The sequence below is a fragment of the Cynocephalus volans genome, chromosome 5, assembly GCF_027409185.1.
Source record: "Cynocephalus volans isolate mCynVol1 chromosome 5, mCynVol1.pri, whole genome shotgun sequence".
Taxonomy (NCBI): domain Eukaryota; kingdom Metazoa; phylum Chordata; class Mammalia; order Dermoptera; family Cynocephalidae; genus Cynocephalus; species Cynocephalus volans.
The window spans coordinates 55,853,058-55,866,718 of NC_084464.1; the positions used below are offsets into that span (position 1 = coordinate 55,853,058).

At 31.8% G+C, this 13,661-nt stretch overlaps 1 protein-coding gene across 4 annotated transcripts in view; it reads right to left on the bottom strand.

Annotated features, from left to right (window-relative positions):
* SUPT3H (SPT3 homolog, SAGA and STAGA complex component) overlaps positions 1 to 13,661 on the bottom strand; it is a 547,871-nt gene that overhangs the window by 141,529 nt on the left and 392,681 nt on the right. For all 4 annotated transcript variants that reach the window (XR_010023599.1, XM_063096838.1, XM_063096839.1 and 1 more), the window contains exon 6: positions 8,325 to 8,464. Coding sequence is in view for 3 of the 4 variants with exons in the window: in XM_063096838.1 (XP_062952908.1) it covers positions 8,325 to 8,464 (140 nt within the window). In the remaining variant the exon portion in view is untranslated. The remainder of the gene's footprint in view (positions 1 to 8,324; positions 8,465 to 13,661) is intronic.

Here is a 13,661-nt window from a genome sequence, read left to right on the forward strand (position 1 = left end):
GATGCATCCTTCTTCACAACATGAGTTTACTCGTATTAGGATGAAAATATCAATTATTTATGTACATTGCTTGATACTTTGTGGAGACCCTCTAAACAACTACAAATTCTCTTCATCTGTTCAGTCTTAACTGCAGCATCTACAGAGCCTATTTAATTAGCCTCATGAGGCCTATTCTTCACACCACATATAAACTAAATGCTTTCCATGTGAAAAATAAAATAAAATTGAAAGAGAAACTTTAGAATAAAGAAAATCAATTGAGGATTAAGAGAAACATAACAGAAATGATAAATATTAAAATCAAAATGGCATAAATTTACACATTCAATTCACTTGTAAATCTCATTTTCCAAAGTCAGCCACCATTACCATATTGGTGTAGTTCTTTCCGTTCTTAATTTCAATGTGTGTGTATATATACGTATATATATATTTATTTATTCTCTTATCATTGGGCAAATAGGGTTCTCTTGCCCAATGTCTACTATTATAAAACACTTTGTGATGAACAGCTTGTATACATGAATGTGCATGTGATCGAAAATTCTGATTATATCTTATAGAGAAATTACCAAATGTGGGTTTACTAGGTTGAAGTATATTAATGGTTTTAATGATTCTCATTGATATTTTAAAATACTTTGTTTTTTACCAATCCACATTTTCACCAACAGCTAATGTGTGCCCAATCCTATCCTACTCTTGACCCTTTTATAGGCAAAAATGGCATTGGTTCATTACTGGTAAGCAAGTATTTTGTATGTTGATAATTTATATATATTTTTTGCCAACTTTTCTACTGGAGTGCTGTTTTCTTACTGTTTTTAAAAAAATCTATGTAAACAAACAATATTAACACTTTGTCATATTTTTATGCTTGTTTGCCTTTAATTTTTTTGACACTCAGATATAATTTTTATTTGATCAAATTTAACAGTCACTTCCTTTGTAATTCCCCCCCCCCCCCAAAACTGGGCTCTGAGTACCCTTTCAGAAGATTTTAATAGATTCTATTTATTTTCTTGAAAAATTCACAATGTATATTAGCATACGAAAACCTCTGAAAAGTCCTAAAAGAAAGCTGTGAAAATCTTCAACTTACCATTTTACAAACTTATTTGAAAATAGACCATACTACCCCCCCCACCCCCGTACCCCTGTTAACATCTTAAGGAATAGTTATTTCTTAAAAAACATGTTTGGAAAACATAACCCTAGAAAGTCCTTCTATATCCCCAAAATGATGTTTAGCTGTGTTTGCTTCTATTTTTAAAACTGGTTTTACTTTTTATACCATCTTCTTTAACATTTGCTGGAATTTATTTTGATGCAAACATAAGAGCTATTTTTATTTTTTTCTTTCCAAATAGTTATCTGTTTTGACATCTTTCTTCCACTGATCTCTAATGTCACCTTTATCGTGACTAAATTCTTCTCTATACTTAATTGTATAATATACTTAATCTCTTCATTGGTATGCCTGTTGGTTTTCACACCCACACTATTTTTTATTGATGTGCAGAATAATTGTATACGTGAGCTACATGTGATACGTGTGATAACTCAATACATGTGTACAAATGTGGAATGATCAAATCAGGGTAACTGAGATATCCATCACCTCATACATTTATCATTTCTTTGTGTTGGGAACATTCCAAATCTTCTCTTCTAGCTATTTTGAAATATATAATAAATTATTGTTATCACTAGTCACTCTACTGGGCTATTAAATACTAGAACTTATTTCTTCTATCCATCTGTATTTTTGTACCCATTAAGCAACCTTTCTTAAGCAACCCTTTCCCTCCCCTTCCCAGCCTCTGGTAACCACTATTCTACTCTCTACCACCATGCAATCAACATTTTTAGCTCCCACTTATGAGTGAGAACATGTGGTACTTGCCTTTCTGGGCCTGGCTTATTTCACTTACTGTAATAACCACCAGGCTCATCCATGTTGCTGCAAATAATAGAATTTCGTTCTTTTTTATTGCAGAGTAATATTAGATTATGCATATATACCATATTTTCTTTATCCATTCATCCACTGATAGACACTTAGTTTGATTCCATATCTTGGCTATTGTGAATAGTGCTGCAATAAACATGGGAGTTTACATGTCTCTTCAACATACTGATTTCCCTTCTTTTGGATATATACCCAGCAGTGGGATAGCTGAATTTTATGGTATTTCTATTTTTAGTTTTCTGAAGATCATCTATATAGTTTTCCATAATGGCTGTACTAATTTACATTCCCACCAACTATGTGCAAGAGTTCCCCTTTCTCTGTATCCTTGCCAGCATCTGTATTGTCTGTCTTTTTGATAACAGCCATTTTAACTAGGATGAGATGATATCTCACTGTGGGTTTGATTTGTATTTGCTGATGATTTTTATTGGTTTTAATAGTCTTTACATTGATTCTCAAGAATTACCTAAAAAATTATATTATCTGTACATAATGATAATTTTTGTCTCTTGCCAATAGCTATGCCTTTTATCACACTGGCTAGTGTTCACTGAACTCCAGCAAATAAAAGGGATAACAGTGGGCATTCTAGAATTTAATGAAACTCTCATCCTTTTAAAATTATGATGATGATGGTTGTCATTTGAATGAGATATTCTTTATCACATATAGTACTTTTCCTATTTCTACTTTATTGAGAAATTCTAAAAAAAGCCTAGTAAGTGAATCCTGTCAAATGTCTTTTTATTATCTAAAATAATTGTACAGTGATTACTTTTTGACGTAGTTATTTGCTATATAAATATATTTTCTAATATTGGAGCATACTTGAATTAATGAAAAAATCCTACTTACTTGTGGCATATTCTTCATTATATACATTACCAAATTAAAATGGAAAATATTTCAAGATTTATGCATATATATTCATAAGTGAGATTATAATACTTTATTTTGAGCTCTGTCTAAAGATATGCAAGCTTTTTAAATTTTAAGGTTTTGTTTCTTTTTTTTTCTATGCTCTGAGATAGTTTAGATAGCATAATAATTAACTGTTTTATGAATGTTTAAAAGAGCTCCCCCATAAACTGGTTTGGAATTTTGAGGAAATAATTCTTTAAAAACTTTCAGCATTTCTTCCTAGATTACTGATTTATCCAGGCTTAGTACCTTCCTGCTGAGTAAAAATTACCTATATTTTCTTAGGAAAATGCCCATTCCATCAAGATTTACAAATATATTAGTACAGAATTATATGAGAATTGTTTTCTCCAGTCTGTGACTTTATCCTTACTCTTTGCTAATTTTTAACATCTATCTTTTCCTTTGATATTTCTTATTTAGATTTGTCATAGATTTATTCAATCATTTTGTTCTTATTGTTGCAAAGAATTTAAAACAACAAATTCAGTTATTTGCTTTCTAACTTTATATTGGCTTTTAACTTTACATTTTCATTTTTCCAGATTTTTTAAATTTTATTGTAAAATTTCTAATTTATTTGTTTATTTTCATCTTTCTGATTTAATAATGAAAGGCTTAAAAGCTAAAAAGTTTCTTTTTTCACTAAAGCTTTGTCTATGCCTATTGAATTTTATATGGACTATTCTCCTTGTTATAATTAGCTAAACATAGCTTGTGAGAATAGTTTTAATTTATTTGTTGTTGGTTCATTAGTTATCTCTATAATTTTTTTCTTTTTAAATTTTCATTCTGTTAGAATTTTGACTGTTTAACTTCTGCTATTACTTTCTATGATGTGTGTGTGTGTTTCATTTTGATAAGGTAATATGCCCTATAAATTTTTGCATTTTGGGAATTTGTTCAGTGTTTTGTGTGTGTGTGTGTGTGTGTGTGTTCACTCTGATAAGGTAATATGCCCTATAAATTTTTGCATTTTGGGAATTTGTTCACTGTGTTGTGTGGGGTGTGTGTGTGTGTGTGTGTGTGTGTGTGTGTGTGTGTGTGAGAGAGACAGGGACAGAGACTGGCTTCTTCATGGAAAATTGAATAGGGGTGTTTTGTAATATTAAATGTAATAAAATAGTGAAACATGTTCTTCACTGATTTTACGCAGAGCCATTACACAAAAATTGAAGTGTTGATTGAAGAAGGTGTGGAGGTACATTAGAGGATAGAGCCACACCAAACCTTCCCTAAAGAGCACCATGGCATCCTTTGGTTACCTGTGTAAGATTCTAAAACTGTTGCACATTTATAAAATGTTATATTTGCATCTAGTAGATAAACTTATATATTAAAATCTTTTTTTCCCTAAGTCAGTCTGTTAAAGATAATGAATAATGTATTCTAGTCTCCACAACAAATGCATTCCTGTGACCTGTCCCGGCACTCCAAGAAGATTTTGTTTATGTTTCAATGCTCTGGAATGTGTTGATTAACATTGTGTCTCTACTATATCTTCATTTGAGGCGGCATCTTTTAGTAACATAAAATTGCTGCCTTTATTCCATTTCAAAGCTTTTCTCCTTAAATTCTCTTGTTCTTTTACTTATTACATTATAAGAAAATATAGTATATGGGCAGAGTATATGTTATGTGTGTATGTAAATGTATATGTATATGCAAATGTATGTGTATACATAAGTGTATTATTTATACATATATAAACTATATATCTTTCTAGTATATAATTCTATCTTCATTTCTTAATCCCATATACATTAAAATTTTTTAACTTTTTTCTGACTTTCAGTTCTTTTTTTTGTTTGCTTTTAGTGGCTGGCTGGTACAGGGAGTGAACTCTAGACCTTGGTATTATCAGCACCATGCTCTAACCAACTGAGCTAACCAGCCAGACTGAATTTCAGTTTTTAACTCAAGCTTTTAAATTTTTCTGGTATTTGCAAATGTTTATTTTACTGGTATTAGCCTTTTTTCTTTTGTGTTAAATCTTATCTAAGATATTGATAAACTCTTAGTTTTATGGTCATTTTATTTTCCTTCCCTTTGTAATTAAAAGTGAGAGATTGAAACAGGAGAATAATAGAATGAATATACTTCAAAAACAGGAGAAAATGGAGAACTTCTATAGTCATCCATGTCTCTAGCTTCTTCAGTGAGTTTTCCAGGCAACTTACTTCAATAGACTGTAACTCTGGGACTCAAAACCCCCAGGGATCATAATCTAGTTACACTAAGGGCACAACTGAATGATATACCTGATATCTTTTATCATTCAGCCTTTATGAAAAACTTTGTTCTAAAATCTATGGCCAGTTCATTTCAGGTTAAGCAAATTCAGATGGCCATCTGGGATCTTATTTTTAAAAAATTTTAAATTGCCTTAAATTTTATGTATACCATTCTGCTTTCTCTCTAGATTCCAGTATTAAGCCTCTGGTGTAAACAAACAAGACAGTCACTACACAGTTTCTTCATCCCAATCTATTTAAAGGCTGCTCTCTTTGGTAAGCTCCAATCCTTGCTCTTTTATACTTTTATCAACTTGAGGATTAGACTGAAGGTAGAATTCAACCATTGTTTACATCCTCTTCACAAACTTAGTGGCTTATTAGACCTGATATTTGATTAGTGATAAACTTGAGCTTCTCAGGTTCCTCCACAAGCAGAGCAGCTGGGGAAGAGGCAGGGCTCCTCCATGATTGACCAAAGTTCCTCCTTGTTATGAAACCCCAAAGCTATTTGCAGCTTTTAGTGGCTCTTCCTTGGCCTTTGGTTGACACAGCCACGTACAGTTGGTTAGAATTTTAAAAAATCAGAATGAAGGAAACATTATTGACACACACCATCTCATTTTGGGATGGGGTGGGTGAGAATGAGGGGTGGTTGGAGGGAAGCTGTATTTATATGTACATACTTATATAAATGTGTGCTTACTGTTTTCCTGCTTCTCTTTCCTATTCCCTCAAATATACTAAAACAACTCTGCAACTTATGCAATCTTCATTTGATAACTTAGAAGGATCTTTAGAGATCATGATGATGGATCTCTACTGAAGATATACCGAAGTGTTAGAAATTTGGCAGCTAAAGAAGAATAAATAGGGTAAGAGTTAACTAGCATGACAATGGAATTGCAAGACAAAATGAATGTAAAAATTTAGACATTTTTATATTTTAAGTCACATAATTTTAATAGTAATAAAGTAAATTATATGTGAATCAAAGCCAGGCACACACACATAGCTGAAAAAAAAAAAAAAAAGGAAATAACTCAAGTCTGTTTTCTGTATGTTTGCTCAATGTTCTGAGAAAAAGCTGGGGTCCCAAGAGAGTGAGTTTCCATGTCTATAAAAGTTTTTCTTTTCTAAATTACATTTAAATGAAAAAAAAAAAAAAAGAAAGAAAAGAAAGAAAATCAAAATTAAGCTTTGTTAGTACGGCCAATACCATTTTCATACATTCGAGGGGAGAAGGTAGTAAACAAAGTTTCTGCAACCATAAGTGATGCTTAGAGAAAAATTAAACCACTGAATGATGCCAGGACTGATTATTCTACTACACTCTAAAAGCAAGAGATTGTAGTCTGTGAGTCCAAAGTGGTTTCATATGGACTGCCACAGTAGTGGTTTACTCTTGGAACTATAACCTGTCAAATTAGAAGCAGGCAAGGCCTATGCTCTTAACGGTTCCACTTTCTACTGTCTACAGTTATGCCTACAAGTCCAGCATTTTTTATTCAGTTAAAACTCTTATTTGGGTGAGTAGAATATCAAAACTACTCTTTGTTATCTTGGTTAGAGAAATTTCTGTTCTGATAAAAAGCTTAAAGAAGCTGCCAATCTCATTTTATTATATAGATAAAGCTGACTTTCATTGTAACTATTGTTATCAATTATATTATCTTGGTTACTGCTATATAATATATAATATAACTACATGGAAGAGATATGTCGACCGCATTAGTCGGTCAAGCTTTTCCTACTCTGCATTTCCAAGATATTCTATTAACTTTAGTACCTTACTGGCTGATTGTTTTCCCAGGCCCACAGTAGCCTGCTATTATAAGCTTTCGTGTTACAAAATGCTCCATTTCTTCCCTCCTCCTTGATTGTGGAATGTTCTTCCAGGCAATAAGCTTGGTTAGCTAAGATTTTCCTATCAAAATTGAAAAGCTACTTGCTCAGTTTTACTAATGTTTTATGTAGTGTCCCTCCTTAAAGAATATTTCTTGATGTCCGCTTTTATAATACAAAAATATTTTAAAAATAAAGCATAAACAATATTTGCTTTCTGTGCAATACATCATAAGTGAAACCATGCCACTAAACAATCCTATCTGTTTAGGCCATAATGACATCAGAAATATATGTTTATCATCTGCTTTGGACAACTTAGCATGTTTTTGGCCCAAGGCAAAGTTAAACTAAAACCATTTGCAGTTGTCCTAAACCAAGATAACCACACATTTCTAAGGTAATTGATACCTAAAAGAACACTGCCTTTAGATCACAATTCATGATCTAAGCATACTAATTCTTTAAAGAAGCTTGTTAAAGTTTATAAAGCATGCATGTTTATTGGACTTTCTCCAAAACTTAACATGAAATAATTATATTTTTAGCATGCACAAAGACTATGAAAAAGTAAGCACTCAGCACAATCTTTTGGAATTCTGGAATTACCCTCTTGCCCAATTTAAAGAGAAGAAAAAATTGGAGATTTCTTACATGTAAAAGTATAATAATATAATAGGAACTGTACGAATACTGCCTTGTATTTTGGAAGGTGCTCAAATGAAACAAATCTTTCATTTTTCCTGAAGTATTTATAGAAACAATAATTTTATGTATAGATAGTTAAGGTAAATAGAAAGCATACAATTTTCATATTCTTTGTTAAAACATATCCAGGGAATCCAAATGTATGTCACGAACTTTATGTTACAGTGATATAAAGCATGTAATTGCCCTGGATACTACCATAGCTATTAAGTCCAATCATAACCTGCAACTACAGATTGAAAAATACTTCATGCTATATGCCGACACAAAAGCAGTAAGAATTACCTTTGCCCACAAAGATAAATGGATGATTTGGAACAAAAAATAGGTAAATATTTAATAATAAATTAGCTTTTATGGAATAAAATCAGTAAATGTCAGATGCCGAGTAGGGAAACCTAGTCATTTTCAAAGGAAGAAGCAAAGAAAAACATAACTGAAGTCATTTTCCAAAGTTGACTCTGAAAGCAGAGTTTGACTACTTCTTCAGTGCTTACTCCTTTGTACATTACTGCCATCATACATGAAACCATTGATTTGGAGATTTTAGACATTTAAAGAACATGAGAATACAACAAAACAGCACAGGCATTGCCATAGTTGTTCTATTACTGTAAAAAAGGAAGAATGTACTATACCTCCATTCTTTCTTGCTTAATTTCATCAATTTCATCATCTTCAAAAATTGCCAAAAGTTCTCCTGTTTGATCAATAGAGTTGAGAAAGTCCTGAGCAATTTTTTGTCTTTTGTTCATATTATTGTTGCCGCTCAATTTGTCTTCATGAAGATAAGGGAAGGAAAAAAGAAATATTTTCAATTGGTTTACCTAAGCAGTAGTCATTGTATGTATTAAATACCGTACGTGAAATTCAGAATTTAAATTCTCTCAAAATAAACTTTAAAGGGGGAACTCTTAGATCCAAAATAAAAGTGTAAGTCATGCAGGATTAAGTCATTTATTTGTGTCACAAATTAGATTGAGAGAATAAAACCAAAGTGTATAAAAAATGATTGAAATCCCATATAAAAGGGGGTAGGGGCTCTCAGATTTGGGAAAAGAATACAGGTAATAGACACACCTGAAATGAAATGACAAATTGGTGAGTAATGATATATTATGCAAATACAAGCAAAGAAAGCAGAACTAATAACATTAATGTTAGGAAATACAGTTCAAGACCAAAAGCAATAAGTGAGACAGTAAAATATGATAAAATACATAAACATATATGTGTTTTCTTGCTGGCCTATACACTGATTGAACCGTGGATTCAGGGATTGGTGTTATCAGCATCACGCTCTAACCAACTGAACTAACTGGCTATTCCAAAATATATTAATAAGTATATGTATAAAAATATAATAAAAGGAACTTTTTAGGAGTAAACTTTTACGTACCAAAGACAATAACAAAATGAATAACACAAAAGAAAACTTAATAAAAAGCACAATCATTGTGAGATTTTGAATATATTTCTTTCAAAATTTGACAACTTAAGGCTATAAAAGGTTTTAAAAAAATCTATAAGCTTTTTAACACCCATATAGATATGAGACTCTTTACTGACCTCTTAGGTCCATAAATCATTTTTCTTCATTTTTATCATTTTCTTCTAAAAATTCGTTTTAAAAAGTTTTTGTAAATATCTATAAATATAATTACAGTGCATTAAAGTGATATCATATATACTGGTTTTTATCTTCTTTCCTATTATGTTATCAGCCAGCCTCCAACTCAAGATATAACTCTTATTAACCACCCAATATGCATCCATCCATATATTTCTCCATACTCACATATCCAAATAAATACATTCATTTATAGAACTGTTTTATTCTTACTTTTTGGAAAAGTGCTCTTACAATATTCTTTCCTTTTTCTTTCTCTCATTTCTTAATTTTATTTTTGCACTTCATGTTTCTTAGTTGATGAGAAAAATTCCTCCAAGTCAACTGGTATAGCCTTTATTTCTTTATAAGACCTGTATAATATTATAAGGTATGTATGTACCCACAGCTTTCCAGTTAATCCCCTATTGATGGGCACACACTTTGTTTCAGGGTTTTGCTACTGGTGGAAAAGCTACAATAAACATCCTGTTCATGTGGTGTTCTATATGGATGGCTTACTTTTTATGGCATAGATTCCCAAGAGTGGAACTTTTGAGTTAAAGGGTAGAAACATTTTAAATTTTTATAGATGTTACAAGGTAATTCCCTAATGTATTAACCCTTCATATTTCTAGCAGCAATGAGGACTGCCTTTTCTGTACATGCCTTTTCTGTACATATCTGATGAATATAAAGTGACATATTACTGTAACCGAAATATTTAATTTCCCTAACTACCAATGAATTTAAATGTTTTTTCTCATATGTTTGTCATCTATTTAAACAAGAATTTTCTGTTAACTATTTCTATCCTTTGCCCATTTTCAACTGGGTTGTTTGTCTTTGTCTTGCCTATTTAACGGGCTCTTTTGTATTGTTTCCTTGTCATCTGAGTTAAAAATGTTTTTACTGGCCTTTCATTTGCCTATCAATTTCAGGACATCTTTTGCCATAAAAGAGTTTAAAATTTTTATATTGTGAAATAAGGTCATCTTTTCTATTACAACTTTTGTTTGAGATGACAACTCTCTACTCCCACAGCTTGTAAATGTAATGTCCTAAATTTTCAGATTTCTATTATTTTGTTCTTTCGGTTTGTTTTTTGTCTTTAATCCATCTGGAATTTATTTTATATATGGTAAATTTTGTAAGGTCACTTTTATTTTCTTCCAAATAGGTGGCCAGTTGTACTGTATCATTGATGAAATAATATAATCTCTTCCTAATGAAATGAACTTTTGTCATATCTTAAATTTCTATATATCTCACATTCTATTTTTTAATTTTTAGAAAATTTTTTCCCTAAAATATTTATTTATTTTTGATTATACATATTTATGGGGCACAGACCAGATTTTATTCTTGGATTTTCTAGTTTGTTTCACTGATCTTTATGTCAAGTCCTCTATAACACTGAGGCTTTATAGTACGTTTTTATTCTTCTATTTCATACTTTTTGTAGCTATGCATAGACATTTATTCCTCCACAGAAATGTTAGGATATTTTTATACAATACCAGGAAAACATCAGAATTAGATCTGGAGCTGCATAATTTTATTTGTTAATTTTGGTTGAATTGATATAATTGTGATACTACTGTCTTTTGTTTGACAGCATGTCAGATCATACCTAACTTCCTTTAATTAGACTTTCTTATTATATTTACTCCTAATTTTACTAGTTTTCATAGTTAAAGTTAATAAGATTTTCCCCATGTCAACACCCAGGACTACTGTCATTTAGTTCTATGGATATTTGTAGAAAGTATTCTGCATTTCATCCCTTTTAAAAATATCCACTTTGTTTCAAGAATTATACAGGAGTGTGACACAGTTTGGACATGTTTGTCTCCCCCCAAAGCTCATGTTGAAATATGATCCCCTATGCGGCAGTGTTGGGAGGTATTTGGGTCATGGAGGCAAATCCCTCATGAATAGATGCACTCATTCCCTGGGGATGGAGGGTAATGTGTAAGTTCTCACTGTATTAGTTCCTGCTCTATTAGTTCCTGCAAGAGCTGGTTGTTAAAAAAAACCTCTCACTTCCCCTCTCTCTATGCTCAGCCATCTGCCATGTCACACCCTGCACTGCTGTCACCATCCACCAACAGAGTCCTCACTAGATGTGTTCCCTGGACTTTTTGGATTTCCCAGCCTCAGAAACTACAAGCAATAAATATATTGTTTCTTTACAAATTACTCAGTTTCAGGTATTTATGTTATTAGCAACAAGAACAAACTAATACAGAGTGCATTTCTTAATTTCCAAGGAGTTAAGGTTTTTGGGCTTTACTATTTAGAATTTTATTGAATTAAGATCAGTGAATTAGATCTGATATCTATTCTTATTTTAGTTTGTTAAGGTTTACTTTGTGGCCAATTTCATGATTAATTTTTACAAAAGTTCTGTGGACATACTGAAAAAAATATGTAGACACTCTATTCCAGCAAATAAAGTTCTAAGTGTATCTTACTATTTCGCTGTTTTATTGTTTAATGCTTATAGTTCTATCACATTCAAAAATCATGCTTTCTATATCTATGTAATATTCCTCTTTATCCTGTTTGGGATTTTTAATATTAAGTTCCACCTTACATGATGTCAATATTGCCATTTCTGCTTTCTTTGCATTTCTACATATATTTATCTAATATTTATTTATCCATCCCATTATTTACAATCTTTCTTTATTTTCAAGCTTTTATTTTTATTTTTGGCACCCGGCTGGTTTGGGATCCAAAACCTTGACCTACGTATTACCAGCACCACACTGTCTCAAGCGAGCTAACCGGCTAGCCCTATATCCAAGTTTTATCATGTTTGTTGTTTACAATCTTTTAGTAAACAAATTCAATCAAACCACATTTAGTGTAATGACTGATATACTTGATTTTTATTGTTTTCTCATACTTTACATTCAGTAATTATTGTTTTTGTTTTCTGCTCTTCCTTTCTTCATTTTTACCAGTTTGGTCATCTTGCTGATCATTCCATTTCTTCTCTATTGTCTTTTGAAATTGTAATATACCTTTCCCTTCCATTAATACTGATCTTCCTTTTTCTACTTTTACCAATGTTTACCTCCATCTTTTCTGCTTGGACACGTTGTGTGAATATATTTTAGTTTTTATTGCACAACTACTTATACATATTTGTGGGGCACAGAGTGTTATTTCAATTAATTTAAGGTAGATAGCATAATTTTGTGCCCGATAATCCACCACTTCTCCCCATTCCACTCCCACCTGCCCAGCCTTTGGTAACTATTATTCTTCTCTCTACTTCTATGAGAACCACTTTTTTTTTTTTTTAAAGAATACATACATGAGTGAGATCATGTGGTATTTGCCTTGCTGCGACTGGCTTACCTCACTTAACATGATGGTCTCCAGTTCCATCCATGTTGCTGCGAATGAAAGGATTTCATGTTTTTAACTAGCGAATAATATTTTTATCCATTCATCCATTGATGGGCATTTAGGTTGATTCCATCCCTTGGCTATTGTGAATAGGTTGCAATGAACATGGGGATGCAGGTGTCTCTTTTTAACATTGATTTCATTTCTTTTGGGTATATACCCAGTATTGGGATTGCTGGGTTATAAGGTAGCTCTATTTTAGGTTCTCTGAGATACCTCCATACTGTTTTCCACAATGGCTGTTCCAACTTATGTTCCCACAAACAATTTAGGAGAGTTCTCTTTTCTCTGCATCATCAACAGCATTTGTTATTTTCTGTCTTGTTGATAACAGCCATTCTAATTGAAGCGAGGTGATACCTCACTGTGGTTTTAATTTGCATCTCCCTAATGATTAGTGATCTTCATCACTTTTTTCACATACAAGTTGGACACATGTATGCCTTCTTTTGAGAAATGTCTTTTCAGATATTTTGCCCATTTTTTAATGGGATTATTTGGCTTTTTGCTGTTGAGTTGTTTGAGTTCCTTATATATTCTGGTACTAATCCTTTGTTAAATGAAGGGTTTGTAAATATCTTCTCCCATTCTATAGGTTTTTCTGGGAAAGACTTTATTTCTCCATCATATTTGAAGATTAGTTTTGCTAGATATAGAATTCTTGATTGACAGTCTTTTTTCCTTCAACACTTTGAATGTATCATCGCATTCACTCCTAGCCTACAGAGTTTCTACTGAAAAATCCACTGAGAGATATATTGGGGCTCTGTTGAATGTTATGTATTTCTTCTCTCTTCCTGTTTTCAGTATTCTTTCTGTTTTTTAAAAATTCTTTTTCCTTTTCTTTGATTCTCTGGTTATATATACGCATTTTTAAAGATAATTTATTATACATTTATGTGGGGTACAAAGTTAACTTTCAATAGTTGTGTACAATGTGTGA